The sequence below is a fragment of the Anser cygnoides genome, chromosome Z (assembly GCF_040182565.1).
Source record: "Anser cygnoides isolate HZ-2024a breed goose chromosome Z, Taihu_goose_T2T_genome, whole genome shotgun sequence".
NCBI classification, from domain to species: domain Eukaryota; kingdom Metazoa; phylum Chordata; class Aves; order Anseriformes; family Anatidae; genus Anser; species Anser cygnoides.
Window position 1 is genome coordinate 10,120,050 of NC_089912.1, and position 24,223 is coordinate 10,144,272.

Below are 24,223 nucleotides of genomic sequence, written 5' to 3' on the forward strand. Positions count from 1 at the left end.
GTATACTTCTTAAAATGTAAGAGAATGAAGAACAGACCTGAAGTGTGTTTAATAACTTAAGAATGGATAGAAAGATGATAAAATGCAGGAACCTGTGTAGGGTAGCATATGATTTGAAGGAGCATGAATACTGACAAATGTTTAAGCCACAACAAAGATCTCACAAGCAAATTAAATACTGAAGCTGACTTCATAACTCACTTTTTTTTGTTGTTGTTTGTTTCTTGAACAGTCTCATGGCTGGAATCAAATGCCAAAGTAAGTTGGAATAACTTTTTAGTAAAGCTACACTATGGACTGTCAAGTTCTCATCCGAAACCAAGCAATGTAACGCATATATGCTAGCCTGATAGAAGCATTTTGGTAAAGGAGAAAATCATTTCATGCCAGAAATTGTTTGGGTCCCTTCATTTATTCTTGCTTATTGAATCTTCAGATAAAATTTAACTTTATTTTGGGGGTCAGGAAAGGGGGAGGAGTAAGAATAAGGGAAAAAGTGTTCTTGGATGAAATAATAAGAAAGGAAGAAATACTCAAGAGAGCAGATGAATGAACCTCACGTCCTTTCTCTTTTCTCTTTTCCTGGAAGAAACACAGCTAAAAGCAATGATGTTGGGAAATGTAAGCGGCTAAGTTCTATGGTATTATCAACAATATGGAAAAAAATGATATGGAATGGTTATTTATCAAATATTGTCCAGCTCAGAAATCATGGAGCCTGAATATCTTAGCCTCTTGTGCATTCAATAACTTGTCCTTTACCAAAGAATCAATCTTCTCATGTTTTATTGGTAGTACATGATGTGCATTGATTGTAGGTTATGATCTGTTTAATTAGCTTACTCACGTCTGTGTTGAAAAAGTCCCCAAATACCAAAAATAAGAAAGAGATAACTAAAAGAACAGAGAGTTTTTCTTTATTTTTACCTACCTCCATCCGTCTTTAAGTTGACTCCATCCCAGCCAGACCCAGTGCAACTTTTTAACAAAGCACTTGGCAGCATCCATTAAACTAAAATATTAACACCATGACTGAATGCAAACAATAAAGGCATACCTTCTCATATGTCCAGTCAGGAGACCATGGAATTCATCGACTGAGAATGCCAAGAAATCCAAAAGTACAAATGGATTTAAAGAAATACAAATTACTGATTGGAAGAAATACAAATTCTAGGTTGGATATTAGGATAAATTTCCTTACTGAAAGGATTGTGTGGCATTGGAATAGTCTGTCCAGGGAAATGGCTGAATCACCTTCCCTGGACGTCTTCAAGAAACGTGTAGACTTAGAACTTAATAGCATGGTTTAGTGGTGAACTTTAGGACTAAGATAAAGGTTGGACTAGATGGTCTTAGAGGTCTTTTCCAACCTGAGTGATTCTATGAAATTACTGGAAACTTACTCTTTGGTGATTATTGAAGTTGACTCAAACTTCAGGAAGCCAAGGAAACCCATGAAGTCCACTTAAGCTTGGGCTGGTCTAAGTTTCCGTGTTTCTCACACCATTACCTTGATCAACAGGTGATTACCTTGAACAACATGAATGAATATGTGATCTTCACATAAAAGTAAAGCAAACACATTATCTTTGGTTCCAGCATATTTCTAATCGGTATCTTTCATATTTTTGACTACAGAATCCCCTTCACCTGCAAATGAGTTTAGAAAACTCATTGAGTTCTGATGCTGATGTCACTTTCTCAATCCTTGCAATGAACAAGTGGTACAATTTCAGCTTGATGGTATGCCAGGAGGAGTGGAACATCACAGATTTTCTCTTCCTCACACAACAGAGCTCCAAGTTTCACCTAGGATCCATTATAAACATCACAGCAAATCTCACTTCAACCAGAGACCTTCTGAACTACCTACAGTTTTATCTGGAGAGCATCAAAGAAACAACGTCTACTATGGTGATGTTTGGATGCGACATGGAAAAAACAAGGAGAATTTTTGAAATAACTACCCAGTTTGGTGTGATGCCTCCAGAACTTCACTGGATTATTGGGGATTCACAGAATGTAGAAGAACTGAGAACAGAAGGTTTGCCACTTGGTCTCATTGCTCATGGCAAGACAACACAATCAGTCTTTGAGCATTATGTACAGGATGCAATGGAGCTGGTAGCAAGAGCTGTAGCAGCAGCCACCATGATTCAGCCTGAACTAGCTCTTCTTCCAAGCACAATGAATTGCATGGACACAGATGAAAAAAATATCACTTCAGGGCAGTACTTATCAAAGTAAGTTTTCTTTTTCTTTTCTATTTTATAGCTAGCATTTGTGGTATAAAATAAAATCTTAGTTTCCTCTCCTCTTCCCACCGTTCTCCATGGCTTGGCCATAATGCTACCCTCCCTAATATGCGCATTTGTTTCAGTATTTCTTCCTACTTCATTACTGCTGGAGAAATAAACTTAAACTTAGCCACAGAGGAGATGAAGCTAGTTGTGGATGTTGTGGATGACCCTGTTCCATGGCAGTAGAGATATCATAGTAATTGTAGGATAGGTTACAGACTAAGCTCCGAAAGTGTCTTGTAATTATGCCTGTGTGTTATCTCTGTGAGGGAAAAGTCAGGACTATTGTCAAATTCCCTCAGGTTTTGAGATACCTGAGAGAATACAAAACACAGTAAGACTATTTGTGCTACCAAAGTAATCACAGAATATAAAAGCAGATGTTTGCTTTCAGGCACTTGGTAGTATGCTTCCATGGGAAAGAAACAAAACAAAACAAAACAAACAAACAAAAACAACAACAACAACAAAACACCCTTGACCGTGTCATAGGCCAGTGATGCAGACCAAACTGTCTGGTGCTTGGTACAGGAGGCTTCTCTTTCAGCTTGTAAAACTAGTCCTGTAGACCACTGCACATCACTGTACTGAAGTTATTCCCAAATCCACCTGGGGATTCATGTCTACAAATATTTTGGATTTGAACATAAGGAAAAATGCATGGTTCCTTTTAAAAACAAACAGAACAGTCCTTGCTAAGTATGTGAATTCATCACCTGTTTTACATCCAGTGACTGTTGCATATTTTTCCACCATTACACCTGCTTTTCAGTCTACAGATTTTAATAGACAGGGTTAGGATAAGAGTTCTTGAAGCTTTTGTTATTTTTGCAACTTTTTTTTTGAAATGCTGTCTGAGATGTGTCTTCATGATGAAGTGGTAACAGCACTGCTCAAAACACAACCACTTGAGATGTTAACAGTTCCTTAGTCAGCCCTCACCCATAACATAAGGGACAAAAAAAAAATGATTCTGAATAGTGAAATAAGTCTTGGGAGTATAATATTGCACTGCTTTGTAATATATCCACCAACTCGTGACACTAATTCTGCATCATCATTCTGTCTGTTTTAACCAGATCATACCTAATTTCCTGAAAAGTAAAACCCACAAACTGGCTTCTTGAAATACCAAATGTTTGAGGTAGTAGTGCTAGAAGGACAGACGTTTTGAGGATTAAGGAAGAGACAAAGAGAAAGAAAAGCAAGATCAAAGCTCTGTTACGTATTCCTGCACAGTATTTCTACATCATTGTTTGTTCAAAAAACTATTACCTATCACATCAACATTGACTGCTGTAACTCTTGTGTTATTTTGGGAGACAAAATCCAATTTCACATCTATGAAATTTCAAGTCCCTTCATCTCACTAAAGATATTGTGGAAAAGAAAAAAGGGTCAGAGGGTAGGTAGAAATCTGTCCTTACAAGGAATGACTGAATAGGCTGGGAAAAGAGACAGCTTATGGGGTTAGTGATAGAGGTCTACAAAATCACTAATGGAGTGGAGGTAGTAGACAGAGATAAATGGTTCATTGTCTTTTTGCCTAAAAGAAGCAAGGGCAGCATGTGAAGATGAAGTCAGAAAGGTTCAAAACAAATCAAAAGCAGCAATTCATACCACAGTACAGTGGTACAGTACAGTACAGCCAGTACACCTGTAAGGTTTCTGGCAAAACTTCAACAAACACTAGCATCTTAACTGGGTTCAAGTGTAAGGCTGAATAAAATGCCTGGAAGAGAGAACAGAGGAAGGGACACCACACAGACAACTTGCAACAGGTTCTGGAACTCAAAAAACTCTGGAAACTGTCAGATCATTTGAAGAAAATGTCATATGCTTGGCCTGCTTTTCCCTAGGCATCTGCTTGTGGACCCTATTAAAGACAAAATAACAGGTTAGATAAACCCCTGGCCTGAAGCACTGCAGCTGTTTTTGTAGCGTGTAAGTGAGGCAGATTCCTGATGGCCAGAACCGATGTATTTGAGTTAGCAGCATACCTATTAATTCACCCTTGTAACAGTGATTCCTGAGTCATGATGCGCTGATGAGCGTCTCAACAGTGACCAACCCTCTCAATTTCACGGTTACTTTTAGGCGATCATAGCCCTTCAAAAGTCAAAATATTTATCTGGTGCATAACTGAGTATTTATTTACATGTGCATTTCTCTGCCTGAGCTGATCCACGTGCTTTAATACATAGCCTTGGGGCTGTGGTGGTGGGGATGGAGAAGGTGCAGAGGTACGGGCCTTCACCACCATGGCTGCCGTGTGCAGAGAAGCAGCAGGCCCACAGGCAGGCCCGCCTGGCACCTGGGCTTTTGTGGCCAATGCCGTGCTTGTACTCTGGCATTGGAGACATTTAAATGTCACCCAAGAGCAGAATAATGACAGTGAATGAGACCAAGATCTGCTCCGTGGCAAAACATGCTTTTATTGATATAGGTATTGATACGGAGATACACACAGTTAAAGACTGTGCTGCTGTAAATCTCCATCCTTAATTTCTCTCATGACAAGGTTGATTCCCTCATCCATTCCTGTCTGCTCACGGGAGCATCCTTTTTGGCAGAATGAGATACTAAAATTTCAAAGCCTCATCTTGTCTTTATAGCTCGAACTAGACTTACATCTTTAATTTGCCTTCTTGGGTAATTTCACCAGCCTGCTATTTGCCTGCCTGTTCTGACTCTTACCTTCTGGTAAATTTTCTAAGAAAGATATAGAATGACCCAGCCATCAAGCTTGAGAGAAAAAGAAATTGTTAAATTAAGTCATTCTTAAAAGTACTACAAAGATGTCTCTTCTGGAGTGTGGTAGTACTACTGAAGTTGTAATGAGCAGTTCTTACAGCAAAGCACGTTAAAAACAGGAATAAAGGTGAAAAGAGCAACTGGCACACTTCGAACTGCTTGGTCAAACTGAAGAGATGCTAGTAAAGCTTTGAGACAGCAGTCAGCCTGCCAGTGTGATCATCAACTCACAGATACTGACACATCAAGGAAATTAATTAATTGAGGATCTGTCCCTTCACCTTTCGAAACCTGTACACATCGTCTTTCCTTACAAATCTGTCCATAGCCCTACTGAAAAGGACCAGTTCTGGAATTTCCAATGTGTCTGTGTAATACTCAGTACTTGCAATTCCCCAAATTTTCATACTAGAGACTGCTGGCCTAAATAATGTAGTCACATCCTCTTATCTATTTTGTAAGTTACTGAGTTTTTCCATGAAGCCCCTGGCATGAGTTTCACTAGTACAGCATATGAAAATGATTAGCAGCCTTAGCCACTCGCATATATAACAACATGTTGTTAAAATGTATTTCCCACATGGTTCCCCTCATTTATTTTGATTAATGTCCTGTCACTACCAAAAATATATAACATGCAAATGAGTTGCAAAAGTAAGCCACTACCTCGATAAGGTAGCAAAGTCATACATTTAAATGCTACTAAATCTCTCAGGTAAATGCTTCTAACACAATTCAACTACAGGACAGGTACCGAGTGCTTGGTTTACTCTCATGGGCACGCTTATTTCTACACTGAAAGTCAGAGAACACTGCATAAATTTCACTGTTCTCATCCTACCTGTAGAAAATAAATCTAAGGCATTATTCCATAGCTTCATCTACTCCCAAAACACCTGGTCTGCAGCTTTCTAATATCCAGGTTGTGCTGCTGCAATGGAAATGTGGGGCCAAATTCATCAGAACTTTGCTAATTTATTCCCCTTGGGAATTTGTTTCCCTTAATTTTGGCATTTTGTGAATTGCTAGCACTATTTTCAACACTATTTCTTTCATAATTTTATGCACAGGCACATCTACACATTCAGTTATTGTCATAGTGATGACCTCAGCATATAAGCCCAGCAAGGCTTGTTAGGAGGAAATTGCTCATTTTTTTACAAAGACTGAGAAGGAGAGATAGAAAACAGAAAAGTTAATGGCTACATAAACCCTTCTTTAGTGCTTGGGATTGCCTTCTGTAGATGTTGTCTTGATAATTTTTACATGCCTGAGCATGCACAAACACAGTTAAATACAAAATGCGGGCTGGGAGGAAAACACCAGTCAAACAATGGCAGAGACCACTGGTTAATGAAGTTGCAGTATCATTTAGCTAACACTAGACTAAATGGTAAAGATTTTTAAAATGTGATTAACATTTATGCGTCAGGCCTGTATACAAACACCTACATGCATTTTTAGGCATAATTCTCAGACTCAGGTAACACATGTACAGTAGCTTTTGACAGTGTTGGCTGTGTAATCATTCTCCAAACTCAACACACTCAAAATAGGCTGCATAAGAAGAGTTTCAGAGCCATCTCTGAAAAGGTTCTCACACAACTAACACTCAAAACTATATTATTCAGTTTCTTAAATTTGCTCTTTGCTGAGGGCAAAAAAATTGTATGATCTGAACACATATGCAGTTTTGACTGCTGAAAATCCATCAAAATTCATCAAAAGTCATCAAAACAAAGGCTGCAGTCCAGTCAGAAGCATGCATGCACAAACAGTTGCTATGTATTTATCCTTTTCGAATCAATTTCAGGTTAGTTTTTTCCCCCTCTAGCTATTGATAAACAATTAACACCACTTAAAGGTTATGTCTCGTCTATTGAGGCTGGAATGACAACTTTAGCCTTTATACTTCTTTTAATACTCACTTTTATCCAATTCCCAGAGCTAATGTGACGTGTTATATTCTACTATGACAGCTAAATAGTCTGTCTTCTGAATGCTTCTTACTGAAAAAATACTTGCTTCACTTACACCATATTAGCAGCATTAGCTGCATTTTAAAATCCAGATTGGTTCACTTCAGAGTTCGTGAAATCTGTTGACAGCATTTCAGTAGCCTCTATTATATAAACTAGATCTTACTGAAATTGTAAGATTTTTCTTGGAAGGACATTTCATCATTTCCATTCTTCCATTTTCATACATATTTTTGTCTAGGAAACTGACACTGATCTGGTGAGTTCAGCAGAGAATTAACCTATGTTTCATTTCCTTATGGAGGAAAGATAACTGAAAAAAAAGGTATTTGTCACTCATTTTTTTCTAATAGGTAAATAGAATATCATTTCTGAAGAGTTTCCATTTACATTACCTAAAATATGCAGGGGAGAGAGCATTCCCAGTTACTTTAATCATAAATTAAGTGGCTTATTCATTCTGCCACAGGAAAGCTATGAGTTATCTAGGTGTTCAACTGGATTTCCTAATCTAGTCCTTTAAACATAAATTCATGGTGTCTGCATATGGCTTGAGATGTCTGCTTCTGATTACTCTGCTTTCTCCCCCCAACAGGTTTTTAGCCAACACAACATTTGATGGCCTCAGTGGCCACATTAAGGTGAAAGGCTCCTCTGTTGTTAGCTCAGAAAACAACTTCTTCATCTGGAATCTGCAGCACGACCCTGTTGGGAACCCAATGTGGACTCGTCTGGGGAGCTGGCAAGAAGGAAAGATAGTCATGGACTATGGGATATGGCCAGAACAAGCCCAGAGACATAAAAATCACATGCAACACCCCACCCGGTTGCACCTCAGAGTGGTAACTCTCATTGAGCATCCATTTGTCTTTACAAGAGATGTAGATGATGAAGGTCTTTGCCCAGCAGGGCAGCTGTGCCTGGATCCTTTGACCAATGATTCAGCTGTGCTGGATAACCTGTTTGAAACCCTTCAAGGAGGAAATGACACCGTTCCGATTGAGCTGAAGAAGTGCTGCTATGGCTACTGCATTGACCTGCTGGAGAAACTGGCTGAGGATATGAACTTTGATTTTGATTTGTATATTGTTGGTGATGGAAAGTATGGAGCCTGGAAGAACGGCCACTGGACAGGACTGGTGGGAGACCTTCTTTCTGGGACAGCTCATATGGCAGTGACATCGTTTAGCATTAACACTGCTCGCAGCCAAGTGATTGATTTCACCAGCCCTTTCTTTTCAACCAGCTTGGGCATCTTGGTGAGGACCAAAGACACCGCAGCTCCAATTGGAGCCTTTATGTGGCCACTTCACTGGACTATGTGGCTGGGGATATTTGTCGCTCTGCACATCACAGCTATATTCCTCACCTTATATGAATGGAAGAGTCCTTTTGGGATGACCCCCAAGGGAAGGAACAGGAACAAAGTCTTCTCTTTCTCATCTGCTCTGAATGTCTGCTATGCGATCTTGTTTGGAAGAACAGCTGCCATCAAACCTCCCAAGTGCTGGACTGGAAGATTTTTAATGAATCTATGGGCTATTTTCTGTCTGTTTTGTTTGTCCACATACACAGCCAACCTAGCTGCTGTCATGGTAGGAGAGAAGATCTATGAAGAGCTTTCTGGAATACATGACCCAAAGGTAAAGCATGTCTGTTATTAACTCAGCCTTTTCTTCTTCCTAGTTGAAATTCACTGCTGCACAGTTTATGGTTTCTAATAAAATCAGAAAGCAACCTGTCTGCAAAACAGCAGTTACACTACAGTTAATGATCATCTGATGTCGTTTCAGTAGAAACGTCCACTGAGAGATCTTTAAATACCCATAGAAGTGGAGGGGTTGATTTCAAAGATCTGTGGTAAGGAAGGTGGTCAAGGATTTTGTTTTTGCTCACTGCAGAGATGATAAGTGGCTTCTATATGCAGATTCAGGGTTAGATTTCAGTTCCAAAGTCTTTTTGGCTGTGGTTGTTTTGATCAGTTGGCTGATTTGGGTCATTCAGAGATTTACTCAACCACGCACACAGCATGGATATAAAACCACTGGTGTTCTAGGTAGGGTTTTGTTCGTATTTCAGAGGTCCTAACAGTACTTACAAGGGCATTACTGGCAAAATTCCCCATGAATGCTAAATCAAATGGAGAAGAACTGAAATTGTTTGAAAAATCCTACCTTCTGCATCAAAACAGTGAGATTCACTTCATGAGTAGTCAAACATTTGATTTCCAATGTCATACTGGGAAGTGTACACTGGAGGGAATGGATTATGTAGTAGACAACTTGCCTGCAAATAGCTCAGAAAAACATAGTGGGAAAGCAAGGAAAAATGCGAAATCAGGACTGTTCACACCTGCTCTCTCCCTCAATCCCAAGGAGGGTGAAGCAAATTTTGGTTGGAATTTAAGTCTCAGCCAAATTCCCCAGTCCACCAATTTTAAACACTATTCTGATTTTATTTGCCACAAAGTAATGGTCATGAATAAAAGAGAGCAGAAGGGTTTATGCAAAGAGTTAAAGGCTGCAGGTGACACAAGAGCAGGCATCCTCTTCAATTGTATCTAGGGAGTAGGATGACAACAGCAAATTTTCCTTGTTTGTTTGGTGCTTTCTCCAGAAAAAGTGTGATTCATGGTATTGTTCACAATTTTATACTCATGACTTAACTGCTGGTTAAGTCATAGCTATAGATATGGATAGCTATGAAACTATCTCCCACTAGTCTCAGGTAGCTGAACTAAATACAGCATTGTACCACTAGAATAAGTCACCTCAAGAGTGCAAGAACTGATCATTTATTTTACTTTCATAAATTTTGAAATTAAAGGTTATATATGTCCCTCCAAGCTCCATCTTTTATATTAGTGATATTTTGCGTTCAGACTGATGACCATTCGGTTTTGACTTTGTGAGTACGAATTCTGACTCACTTCTTCCAACATAATCTAGATCCTTTCTTTCAGTAATATTTTAAACAAAGAACAGAATTTTCTATGGTTGGCCTAAGGCACTCTGATCTATGACTTAAACCAATTTTCTATTAATAATCTCCCTTTTTCCTCCCAGAAATATGTCATATATTCTACATCCATAAGTTCGTTAAGCCTCGAAACTGCTGAAATCATGTGTATGTTTTATTCAGAGCATTCTGAGTGAGTAAATGAGAGCCTTTCAGTCATTGTTGTGTAAGCCATAACATGGACTTGAAAATTAGGTTAGTCTTGCTCTTTGCATGAGCATTACCTCCATCAAATCAAATCACATCAGATTACATCCTATTTTTCTGCATCATTATTGTGACCACACATGGAGTTCCTAAGAGAGATATTGGGAAATTTCTGCAATTTTAAGAAGATGAAATTATTTTAAAGCTGCATGGTAAAACTTCTCCATCAGGTTACAAAATTGGGCACAGAGTATTGAAGCATACTGGGAACTGCAAACATGGGTCCTAGGCCTGAATAAAACAACGTTGACTGATGGTTTGGGGTTAATCACCTTAGTGATCCCAGTAAATCAGTGGCATTATTAGCCTTTTCTAGACAGCCATTTCTCTGCTTCATGAAACAAAGCTCAGCTTCTGAATAGTTACCAGTTTCCAATGTAGGAATAAAACAAGTCGATTTTATGGGAGAAGATCACCTGATGTGACATGAACTGCAAAATAGTTTCAGGTATTCCATTCACGCATTTGCCTCTGAAGTCTTAGTGTGTAAGAGCAGTTATAATAGAAAATGCACTGTTTTAACCTCTTCTCACACAAAGCCTGAGCTATACCTTTTCAAAGTGCTCTCTGATGTGTAAAGCTTAGGCTTAGGAGATGTTTGCAGCATAGCAGTTGTAGAGGTACACCCACAAGTTTAGTTAGTTCCTTAAAATCATTTTTACGTGATTTGAATATTTTACCCTTTTTCAGATTTGCTTGCCTCTTATTTTTTTTTTTTTTGAAAAAGATGGCAACAGGATGCAAAAATAATCTTTTTAATATCAATGTGCTTTTAAACATTCTCCTACTGCTCTCTACATAGGTATGCCTTTGTACTGTGCTTTTGAAAAGTATTTAAAAAACAAAGCCCAAAATAGATGAGCAACCTTCTTGAGTTGATGTAAAACATACAATTTCTGTAAGCTGGCAGCCACAAACAGTAAATCCCATCTGAGACTGAAAGCAGTCAGAAGAGAAGGCAAGTTGGGAAAAACTGAGTCTTTGTCAAGATGAGAAACCTGGTATCTAAAGTCAGTATTTCCAGGAGTATATATACTCTTTCTTTTCTACTTTAAAATAAACATCTGCCTTTCTAGAAAAACACAAATTACAGCAGTGATGTTTAATTGGACTGAGCAGTACAGTGTTCAGCAAGTGCTCGGTATAGCTATGCAAAGGAGACGTGGTCCTGTGCTGCTGGAGTCTCAAAGTCTCTATTTCATTAGAAATAACAGAAAATGAAGTCAACAGAGATCTTAGGGATCTCTCAACCAGACCTTCAAATCTTACACAATTTAGACCATCATCTCTTCCCAGTGCAAACCAGCAGACATGTCTTTTGCAGAAGAAACATTCACTTGAATACATTTTCAGGCCGCTGTTTGAGCGGAAGAAGACAGCTGCAAGGATGAATGTGCTGTTTACCTGGGTGAAAGTTGCTGCAGTGCCTTGATCCCCCATCTGAAGCAGCAGACCACTTTCAACACCATGTGCCAAATAAGTTTAAAAGCTTGCTTGCATATAGAAGATAGAGACAGAGAAAAGCAATTTATTTGGGTCATTTTATACTGCTTTCATCCCTTCTCTCGTTTGAATCCCAGGTGCTTATTTCAGTTGTTCTTCTAATGTCACATCTTTGGATGCACAAAAAAATTATGGCATTCCTCTTTTTCAGACTGCTTGGCAGACTGTGTATCTGTTGTGTAAACTCAACTTCTGTACAAGCTCGGTTTTTCAGCCTACAAGCACGCAAACCAGCAGGCTGCCTTTGAGCTGGTCTGGTCATTTGTCCTGCCTACCTGTCACGGCCTGGAAGACAGCTGGCACGATTCCTGACATCTCCCGCATCTGCTTACCACCTTGTTTATTTCATAGCTCCTTAGGCCCTTGAAATTGTGATCAGTCTTAGCTGAAGAAGCCACCCACTGCCCAAAGTTTTTATCCTTCGCTGGTGCCAATGCACATTTTCACAGTGGCAAGACCGGGTTGCAGAAGGTAACACGTTAAAACTGACTGCTGCTAGAGCAGCACCGAGGTATGCAGAGGGGGACAGATGAGTCCGGCTGTTGTCTGTTTCCCTACTGACAGGCATTCGTTCCTCTGTGACTGCATTACAGACCGACAGCAGCATGCTGAGTACGCAGCTGGCAGCCACGGGCGGAGCGGAGAAGGGGCACGGTGATAAGCAAGGGGCTCTGGGTACAAAAAAGAGAATTTGCTGCCAGGCTGCTTCAGAATCATGTATCCTTATGGCTGTTGTGTCTTTTATTCAGTCTTGTGACAAGCCCAGATATTTTACATCTTAGTTTCTAGAATGGTTTCCATAAAGAGATACCATCTGCTTGCAAGTGATCTAGGTCTCAGTGCCACGGGCAGGGAAAAGAGATTTTATGTATGTACATAGGTAGTCACAGCGCCTTTCTTTGCGCAGCAACTCTTTAGAATAAGGCCTGGATCCAGTATGACTCCTCACTGTCAAATCCCCAAATGAAGTTCTGGTATACAGGCTCTCCCCAGGGAGCAGGGATTGTCAGTGGCAAGTTTTGAAGCAGGGACTTTGCTTGCAGGCTTCTAATGCAAGATCCTATGTTGGAAACGCACAGTAAAAGTCAGGAGCATATTGAGTAGTCCAGATAACCTGAGGCAAAATGACTGTGGAAGCCCAGAGGACAGAAGACACATTTCAAACATGACAACAAGAAAGCATACAGCAGCAGAAGCTGAAGGGCTGGACAGACTTTCCAGGAGGTGGTCCATCACCTGGCCTCTCTTTCTGCTAATAAAGGTGTCCTTCAACCGTATAATGAGATTTTCAGGCATTATCCTAGCATTGTCACAGATGTAGCAGCTGTAAGTTCTTCTTTGCCAAACTGAGGATTCGCTTTAGCATCTATGTCTGTTAATTTAGCATGGCTATGTTTTGATCTGTCTGGATAACTTTGTCTTCAAAACACTGACGATGGCAAAGTTACTCTCCGCATTGTAATTTGACATTAAATATCATGCCTATTGAGACTCATTTAACAAAAAGTGCTATGCTTGCCTGTGAATCCCACCATCAGTAATTTTCTTGTGTTATCTCACCTAACTTCACATGTCCACAGTGGAGACATTGTGGGTGATTTACTTAGTCTAGTATGCTTTCACGATTAGTTGGGAGAGGCAGACACATCTGGCTGAGTCCTCTGTTGAAGATGCTTTGGGATGAGATCACCCAGACCCTGAAATTGTCTGCTTCTCTCCTTCATGCATGATGGTGATGGAGCATATCTCGCAAACGCTGTAGAGTCCCCAAGGAATACACTGCAGACACCCACAATCACTCCGACAAGCCCCATCTGGCATGTCCTTCCAGACACCTTGACGTGCTTTGGAATTAATCCTCAGAAATATCTGATGCTGTCTCCCAGAAATCTCCAATCCACTGCCGTGCCACCGGAACACCTGCTTTTATGAGCTGTCCATCTGTTTATTACAAGACTAAGCACTTTGAATAATCCAAACAAGATTACTGAGATATTGTTATTCAGGAATTCAATGCTTACAATCACCTGGCTTTTCATTTCTAAATTTAAAATGTAAAATGCGGGGGTGCAAAGTCTCACATCTTGATTTATGAAAATCTAAGTTAATTTAGAGGCCTTATGGTTATGATTGTATCAGCTGAAAACTCATTGTTACATGTAGTGTTAAAACAATCCAGAAATACCAACTGGTAAGTAACTGCAGATGAGATTTAGCAATATCAAACCACAGAAAAGGAAAGCTCCAGCCACTTTATAGGCCTTTTTCACAGTTAGAGGCATGAGCCAAACAATATTGCATTTAATGAGATTTTCCTCCGAGTCCAACAAGCTTTAGAGTGAGGCCATAACTGTTATGCATTTATTGATAAATTTTCTTCCTGAAAAAGAGAAGTCTTGTAAGAATTACACCAACACAAATGCACTTAAATGCTGCTGTGGTCTTTCACTGCATCAACCTAAGAGGAATCATTATCAGGAGTGCTATTTACACTGCTATGTATTAAATATATAATGAAACAGCAAGTATTTAAATATGCATTAAATGCATTAAATTGTATGGCAAAAAACAATCAACAACCTCAGAGGAGTTAACAGAAATTTTATTGCTCCCGTGGGGTTTTTTATCTGTCCAGGACTGCATGATTCATTTCTTTTCAGAGTTACAAGAAGTTGGCTGCAATGTCTAGAGAGCATAAATTTCTGTGCGGGAAGTTACTGGACATGGGAAGGTCATGACTGACAGCACCACAGCCTACTAATTAGTGTATGGTGCCTTTCTGAGTATTAATGAGTCAGTGAAGGATTTGAACTCAGGAGGACTTTTTATGTCACGGAGACCAGACAAAATGAAAAAAATATCAAATGAAAGAGAAATTAAGTACGAAACTGAAGAGTCGGAATGAAGAACAGGCATTGCAGACTAATCTCATATGGGCATGAAGGACACCTGCAATGTATGGAGGTGAAATCTTGGCTTCTTTATCTCCCCCATGCAGTTTATGGTGGTGAAAAGTGAACTTGTTTAGCTTTCTTATCACCTTGTTAAAGCTTTCTCCTAAAGTTATGGCTTTGAAGGTTCAGAATCTGGATAGTTTGGATTTTTTCCATGTTGATATCCAATGTAGCAGACAGTTCACTGCCCCATTCTCCAAATCAAGTCTCCTTTCTCTTCAAAACCTATTTTTTGTGCCTTCTTGCCAACAGTCATCCTTGTGGTATCTTTGCCTATTATCCCCTGCTGCTCCAGGTCTTCCTCTACATAGAATGATTTGTTCTGTCACCCATTGTCTTGAGTGCTCTTTACCTCACCTTGCTGTTTGATCCAAAGCAGATAGGCAACAGGGTGGAAGAGAGGAAGTCCTGCTGTCTTCATTCCTCTTGAAGAACATCATGAAGGTTGTTCTTTCAGCACCAGAAAGAATTAATGTCTTCTAGGATTTTTCCAGCCGGTGATCTTCACATCAGTTTCTTACTCTCAATCTGCAATGTACCTGTAAGTCACGTCATTCAAAAGCAATGAAAGTAAGCCCATCACTAGAAAAAGCAGCTGCATCGTAGATGAGGCTGAGACTCCTGCAAGAAATAAAGCAAGCAGATGAAGATGAGGAGAAGGTGCTGCTGAAGTAATTGGCAAAGAACAGAGGACAGAGAAGACACATAAGGTTGATCTTATCTCCTGGCAGATGGAGGATCATTGTACAGCTGACTTAGCAGCATGAAGGAAATTTATTATTGTTCACAGCCATTGTGATGTATAAAACACACCTGGGTACCAGCAATTCCTAGTGATAGAAGTCCTCAGTCAGCACCAGCACTGCTGGATTTCAGGGATGCCAAGAGGTCAAGCCCCCTGGAAAGAATCACAGTTCTCATTGAATACAATGAGATTTGACGGAACACCAGGTAAAGTCAAGTAGTGTTGTCCATATTTCACTGTGCAAAGGGCCAAGGTATCTAAATGACCCCATCATTTTTCTTTTAGTCTCTGTGCTTCGCACATGCTTCATTGTTCAAAATTGATTCCAAGAAGAAAAACAAAAGCCGAAAACATTTAGTTTCAACATTGGATTTACTGATAATGAAGGACTCCCTCTGATTTACTGTCATTTGATGCTTTTGAAAAAAGAGCTGATAGCAGATAACATTTTTGAGAAATTAGTTGTGCTGGTAGACAGTTCCACAGTCAGTGATTGGAAAGCTCTGGTGTCCCTAGAGGCAAAGTGCTAATCACATTAATTTCTTGTAACTAGTGACCCATTTGCAACATGAAACTGCTGCCTGTTCCTTTCCCAGAAACTACAGAGCACAACCCCTACCCTCCAAGCTTAGGCAGTGCCACCGCAGAGGACAGAGTTCATTCTCTGGCACCTGGGGGACAAGTGCCAGAGGGCAGGAGGACTGGCAGGATGGTTCTGATCGACCAGCAACAGCTGGAGCAGGAGGATTTAGTAAGAAAAATGATTTGAAAGACACTTGTTTTGAAGCTTGGGGGTGAGGAAGCTACCTCCATGATAAGCTGCTATAATATTAGGTGTTCCCTTCCAGAACTTGGCTGATACTAGAGAGCTCTTCGGCAGTTTTTCGTCAGCAAACCTGAAACCCAGGATGGAAGGCCAAGAGGGACTATTCAACCAGAAAACTCCGATGTGTCTTTGATACTGAACACATATTCAGCCAAGCAGCATTCTTTCCCTTCTGATTTGGAAAGGACTTCACCTTAAAGCAGCATTAGCTCTGTTTACAGGTGGGAGGTGGAAGAACACCATAGGTGAAGTGACAGTCTGGAGCATTTTTATGGCTGCTTTGTGCTGCTGAAGTACAACTGGAACCAGTGATCTACAGTCTGTTGGGAATTACATCCCTTTTTTTCCCTTCAGTCTATCAATTTTGCCTGTAACTATTACACATACTATCTTGCAGTTCTCAGCTCTCCTAGAATAAATCCCAGCTGAAAGATCCCACCGTCCAGAAAAAAGTGCTATTAAAAACAGAGATAAGCACACCCAGAAGTTTATATTCACCACCATGCTGTTCTTATGAATCTTATTGCACTAAGACACTGCCCAGCATCTCAATCAGCAAAACAATCCTTGGAAATTAATACCTTTGCAGACCAGAGTGCCCAGTTTCACCCCTTAACAATGCAGCTTCTGTGGCACACAGAGGAGCAAAGCAGTTTTTAATTAATTCTTAGCACTCACACAAGGAGTATCAGTAAAGAAGCTTTGTATTTTTAAACAGAGATCTTAGATTTTTTTTCATACACACTTAGGTTGAAATACAGGAGAATAAACTCTCAGTACTGGACTGTGCATTGGTTCCCAGATTGAAACTGCTCACTGACTTCAATGTAGCTGTAGAGATTTATGCCAGCTAATGACCTAGCTGAGTTGGATTCTAAGTGACAGGATTTTAACAAAATTTGACATTATCCTGGCAAGCCAAGAATCAGCTCCACTGCCACTTCTTGCAATAGAGAAAGGAAAGCGAGCTTTCAGATGTATCCTGCATGCACCATCTCCTGGAGTCCCTAGGAACATCTCCACATCCCAAGCCTGAACACATGGGACAGCTTCTGAACAAAGCTTACACTTCCAGAAGTTCAGCTGTGAATTTTCATCTGCTGAAATTTGAAATTCATGTGCTTCACTATGAATAATTTTCTTTTCTTTCATCCTTCTCTGCACCCCATAAATATTCACAAGAGTTTAGCTTTCAAAAATTCTTGCAGATAAGTCGGGAAAAGCCCATGAACATAGTTCTACTTTGTTTTTAATTTTGTTTGTTTTGTCCTTTTTACCCTGAAACTTTGCTTGGCATTAGCAATTGAATTTCTTCTATCAGTGGGCCATGAGAAATCTATTAGCAGGTAGGCGACCACTTAAAAGTTTAGGTTAAGGAAGGCAAAATAAAAAGCTACTGATTCATAAAGGCTTGTTGCAAAACAGACTCTAAAAGCATGTCAGCCCTTCACAGCAGAGCAGACCACTTAATGCCACCACACTCCAGCAGTTAACAACCAAAACTGAACATTTCTTCCAGAGTCTGCAGCAGTTGCCTGGCAGAGACCGTGCTGGCTCCAGCAGCCTGCTTGCTGATATGTGGGGTGACCATTAAGCACTACACTCGGTGTTACACCAGGTAACCAGTAATAGCACGGGGCAGAGCTAATGAAACCTTTTGAGAATATTTTTTCCTCTAAGGTTCTTGTAAAACTTAGGGAAGTGTTTTCAGACATGTTCACCCTTTCTATATCCTATGAAAATTAAAACGCAGTATCACGGGTGGTGGGAAAAGCTGAATCCGTGTTACCTCTGCATCCGTCACTGCAGGGTGCAGTCACTGCCACTGCACCTCACTGCATACTAGGTTGCCCTTTTTGTGGAGGTGAATTTTGGAAAGGAGAGGCTGGCTGAATGAACAATGAAGTCATGATCATGATTTGAGATGCTGATTAGAAACAGTCCCAGGACAAGTCCTTCTTAAACCAGCTATCAACGTGCACAAAATGGTCTTGAATCAAATTCATTGAGACAGTTACTGCACCCCATCAGTCAAGTACTGGGGAAAAATTGCCTAGAATTCAGTCATTTATGGGTATGTTGATTTATCTGCTTATAGAAAATAGCCATAATTCCACTTCCTTACAGTTTCTCTGCTTAGAACTTCCTTATCTCTTCACCGTTCCCTGCAAGCTCAAACTCCACAGGATCAGAAGGAAGCAAAGCCAAACCTCACTTCAACAAGTCCACCATGCCAATTCATGCTTCAGCATAACTCCTGTCATTTTGAGACCCCACAGTGCTTCATTCATTAAGTACTCTGAACACGCAGCCCGGTATCTGCTGCCTCAGTGACAGGCTTCTGTGAAAGTTTCCATAAATACAGTGGATGCATTGTAATCAGCTAGTCATTCCCTGTTCAACTTCTCCTTATTCGCATACAAATGCAGAGAGCTAGTTACTTAGGAGGACCATGAAGATGTGACAGAGAACTTCTACAAGAAAAAATTGTTCTCACTGAGTAGTTTCACTCCCCCTGTTCTATTGCCAGTCTTTTTGGAACTGAGATCATCTTTTCACTGTGTTTATATTCTGAACACCTAGGTTTCCTACACACTGCAAGAATACATGACAACCAAATGCGATGCAAACCTCAGAATGATAGTAGAGACAGCAACCAGGGCACCAAGGGGGAAAAGTCTTTGAGACAAACCTAGTTTCGCAGCACTGAAAGTTCTGAAAGTTCATTCAGAAGCCAGAATCTGCCAGAAAGATCCCCAAACACAACAGCCAACTTTGGAGGTTAACTCCTAGCAGCATCTCATGCATTTTCAGCTTTAGATCCCATCTTGCACAGGACATTTCTATGCCTAAGTATTTTCAGGTCTGAGTCTAGGTGATCTCAGCCTAGCTGATGGTACTGAATGCAGTGGCACTGTATTACATAAACTGGAATGTGCCAAGTAATTCAAATCCCTGACATTTAGGATTTTATTTTTCTGTTTCTGCTCCTGTGGTTTTATCACATTGGTATTTTCATGCATAATTGGCACCCCAAGGCATAGATGTATGCACATACCCAATTCTTCTCAACATCTTCCTCCCAAATAAAACTCTCCACTTCCCACTCAGCAGATGTTTTAACAACAGAAGACACAAACCAAGAAGATCCAGAAGTAAGGTGGCATGCCAGTGGATATGGTGTCTGCAGTATTTGCTTTCAGCAAATTTGTTTCCCAAACATTGTTTGTCTAGTAGCACAATGCTATACAAAGTACAGACGACTCAGAGAAGTCCCAAAGCTTTTCCTGGCACTTTCAGAGAGGATGGGTGTTCTGCAGAGCTCTGTAGTTTCCTTAAACACTGAGTGACCTAAGCCTCGGTGTTCAAGTGACCCAACCAACATTTCACCTTCTCAGCACCTTGAACCACTACCCCTACCTTGGATTCCACGTTTTCTTACACAGTGAGACTTGTCCTTAGAAACACCAGCATATGCATCCCACAGTAGATACGTCCTCAGAGACCACAGGGACAGCCTTGGTACCCCAATTACAGAAAGCATACTTACTTCCAGAGGTCTTTAGCTTTTCTTCTGCACCTTTGTCCTGCTCTTCCCAGGAGCATGTTGTAGGCCTCCCACGATCTCTGTCTTCACAGAAGATTGGTCATCTTCCTGAACCACTCCCAGACCTGTGCTGCAAGATCCTTTAGTCTTAGCATTTCACAGCCCTGCGTATGTGAAGTCAGAGTGCTGACTGAAGAAGATAAGTGCTCAGCCCCGTCTGGCACTACATCCATCTCTTCTTTCTTGAGCTGGCCCCACACACTAACCCAGATCCAAATGGGAGGCCTCCACGTGTATCACAATTTCATGTGCACCAGCTATCTCACAGCAGACAGGGGAGATGGTTTTAAAAATTTGGGATAACACCTGAAAGGCTACAAACTGGCCACCCCCCTCTCAGTTTTCAACCATGATGCATGCACCCAGGTCCTTCCAGGGGGCGAGCACACCTGGGCTCTGCTCTGTCCTCCAGCAGCTCCTGGTGGTGCCCTCCTGCTTCTCCCAGTCCATGGCTCAGCACTGCACTTTGCTGAGTGGTGTGCTGTGGTGGCCTCGCTGGTTACTATTCAAATGCCTGGTTAAACAGCAACGAGCCCCATGCGCTACAGCAATGCTCAATTCCCGTGCACTGTGTTGGAGAGGCTACTTGGAAGTGCACAGAGTCAGCCTTCTGGCTGAGGAGCTGTTGCAGTCAGGAGCAATGACCCTTTTAGAAAATGAGTGATTTCCTTTCTCCCAGGCCTTCAGAAGGGAGGTCTGGCAGTTAAAGAGATGAATAAAGAGAGATATATCATCTGTACCGATATAACCTCTATAGCTTTTTCAATGCATTGTCACATCGGGACCAACATGTCTCCTGAAAAGGCTGAAAGCTTCTCTCTAGGCCAGAACAAACCCTGTTCCTTTGATTTTTTACAGCATTAGATACGTGATTTTGGAGGCACCTTGAAAGGTTATTTAAAATGAGAGCCAGGATAGCTCTTGCCACCACCTGGAGATGGATCTGCAGCCTTTGTGTTTGTTTATTTTAATCATACTTGCATCACCAGCAAATCTCCAGGTACTCTACAGATGCAAAAATTGTTAGCAGTTCCTGGTGCCCATTACCTGCTTTGTAATGGTTATTCACCTTTCATACTGACTAAGTTTTTAATGAAAAAATGCAACAGAATATAGGCAGAAGTGCAATCTCCACATATACAAAAATACCTGTGATTTGAACGGCTGTTTCTTCTCCATGAGACAGCTTTTATATTTGCTGTTACTGATACCAGAAATAAGTAACTGTCTCCACCAAATCACCAGTTTAAAAAGTAAATAAATTCCTGAATCTTCAAATTGTGGTTCTTAAAATGCTGTTATTTTAGAGTTCATGTTTTCAAGGATTTCTCTGAAGTCCTAAGCATTAGGATTGTGTGACTTATTTTTGGCAAGACTCTTTCGATACAGAATTCTTAAGATCTAAGAAACACAAAAGAAGCAGAGCATGATGAACAGGAAAGAGGCAATTAATAAGGCAAAACTCACACAAAGACTGACATTTACCTGTACTGTCAGCATACAGATATTTGTGGTTTCCATCTTTTCAAAGAATCTCTCCCAGAGAGGACTACAGAAAGTAAGAAAGCAACAGTGACACAACACTGAAAACTGAAGAGTCTTGTTTCCATCCTGAACTTTTTATCTTCTCTTGAAGCAAGTAACCCTTAGGAATCTTAGTGGATTAGGCAGGGAAGGCAGTGCAGGTAGTCCATTATCTGCTTTTGGCAGCATTTTGCATTGTTAATCCGCTGTTCAGTATAGCTGCAAGTAAGCCTTTTCCTCATGTGAATAAGCAGCAGTAAGAAGAAAGCAGAAGTCACAACAGATATACAGGATTAGAACGTTATTAAGATTTATCCATCAAGAAAAGAGTCAAGAGTCATCAAATACAGAATTGCAGACACATAATTATGCTTAAGAAAAACACAAATTACCGGAAGCAGGAAGAGCATAGGATGCAAAGGATCACTACATAACTTTCCTACGCAGACTTTCCAAGACATCCCACCAGGCATATGGTGCTGCTAGAGACAGGATATTAAGCCAGATGGACCTTTGATCTAACACATATTCCACTGTTGTCATCATTTATGGTGAAATTTGACAATGTGCCCAACACAAAGCAAAGCATGGATAGTCCTCAATAAGGCTTTTGGGACAGAAAATTGAATGGAGATGGACTTAACTCTTTCCTCTGTACCTGCCTTTTTCATAGAGGCTTAAAAATCTGTCTAGATTTGTTGCACTGGTGATGATCTCAGTTAGACTTCACCTTCCACCAGCAGTCTTTATCTGCAGAGCAGATGTGGCATTGCAATTGGCATCACTAAGTGGACCACAAATGTCACAAAAAACACCTAAGCTGACTTGAAAGGTGGCAGCATGGTTCACTGTTGAGACCCAGAGAAGTTTCTGGTCTCATCACTGAAACGGCCAAGAAATAAAACCTGAAGAATTAACACTTATTGTGGTGACTAGCTTCTTTGGTCGTAGAGTACATGGAGCCTTCTCCAAGGTCATTCTTTAAGCAGGTCATCTTCCATGTCTGGAGACTAGACCTAGTTTGGATTGACATTGTTCTGGAAGGCTTCATGATGTATTGTCACAGCACCGCTCTCTGTTATTTATGTCTTCTGGCACTTAAATGCTGTTTCCACACTTCCAGGCAAGAACATTTCCCTCTGCGCCCACGGTCCTTCTGGCATAGCACGCACTATTGGCCAGCTGCTGATGGATGTACGCCCTGCATTGTGCATCCTGTAGTCATCCAGACCAGGACACCTGAGAAAACATGATAAGGCTCCCTCCATGCCCACACAAAAGCATTTACCTCCAGGTCTTATTTCTGGATTGCAGCACAAGAACCAGGTCAGCAGAGCACAATGTGAAAAGCAGTTGCCCACTTTCCAGATAAATTTACCGGAAATAAAGTATACTCATGGGTTCCAGGATACCAAAATATCATTCAAAAGACCCTTCTCTATTCCTTCTCAGACTGAAGATCATGAATTTACATCCTACATTTGTTATCCTTATATTCTATGAATATTCTTTTATCTGTGGGATCATTGAAGAGAAGCATGGGGAAGGTCTTTTTGTACAGCTTTGTGTTGCTGTGCACTCTGTTTTGCATAGATGATAATGCAGGCAACCAGATGGACTGGCAGAACACCTCTCTGCTTGCTCTTTGCAAAGCAGAGCATGGCCATGCTGGGATCGTCTTTGCAAACTGTTGTGGAGACCTTCAGCTTCCCGGGAAACAGAGTATGTCTGCCTTAGCTTTATTTGGCTTCCTGTGCTCTGAGGCTGGTACACTGCTGAAGGCTTTCCAATTAACATGGTCTTGGCAACACTCAGTCATCTCAAGGAAGTGCTTAGCATAACTAGAGGGCACTGCCTGAGCTGCTGCACTTTGAGAATTTTCCTGTGAAGTGTTAAATATTCCCAAGACAAGCATGATACTGTGGAAACACCGTTCTGTGAAATTTGTGATCAGACGAACTACTCAGGACTGTAATACAGGAGGTGGACCCGGGAAGCAGGTTTTGAAAAGGAAAGGACACACAATTGCATGTTTGTCTGGTACAAAAATGGTATGTGTATAGCTGGGTAATCAAACGTAGACCTTGGGCTTTGCTGAGGGTATTCTTCCTCCTTTCAGCCAGGGGAGTCATTTTTGTGTCCACAACAATTCAGTCTTTAGTTTTACTGTGGTGAATGACAGCAAAGGCAGCAGCAGTTTGTAACATGATTTCTGGGCTTCTAGAAATGAAATGGTGGTGCTGCCCTTCTGCAGAAGAGTAAATGTCATCCTTTATGAATCCGTAAAGATATTCTGACAGAATACATCCAGACCCTACTGGCTATCCAGAGCTTCAGGCACTGGATCCTAGCAAGCCTAGAAGCTTGTCATGATACTTGCTGAAAATTTGACTGGTTTTATAGAATCAAAGAATCTGAATGGTTTGTGTTGGAAGGGACCTTAAAGCTCATCTAGTCCACCCAACCTTCCATGTGCAGGGACACCTCCAACCAGACCAGGTTGCTCCAAGCGCCCTCCAGCCTGGCTTTAAACACTTCCAGGGATGGGGCAGCCATAGCTTCTCTGGGCAACCTGTGCCAGTGCCTCACCTCCCTCTGAGTGAAGAATTTCTTCCTGTTATCTAATCTAAATTTACCCTTTTCTAGTTTAAAACCATCACTCTTTTTCCTATCACTACACACCATTTTAGGACAAATGGTACAACTAAACACCTAGATTTGGGGGTTCTTGGTGTCTCAAAGGAAATGTTTTTCATGTAATGAAGAAAATCCTGAGAGTACACAAACAGGCTAATCAGTCACC

The 24,223-nt window shown here is 40.9% G+C and overlaps 1 protein-coding gene across 1 annotated transcript in view; it reads left to right on the forward strand.

Moving 5' to 3' along the window:
* The window catches only part of GRIN3A (glutamate ionotropic receptor NMDA type subunit 3A), a 72,775-nt gene that overhangs the window by 30,136 nt on the left and 18,416 nt on the right, over positions 1–24,223 (forward strand). Inside the window, exons 2-3 of the mRNA XM_066987734.1 lie at positions 1,642–2,246; positions 7,632–8,679. Of these exons, the coding sequence (XP_066843835.1) occupies positions 1,642–2,246; positions 7,632–8,679 (1,653 nt within the window). The remainder of the gene's footprint in view (positions 1–1,641; positions 2,247–7,631; positions 8,680–24,223) is intronic.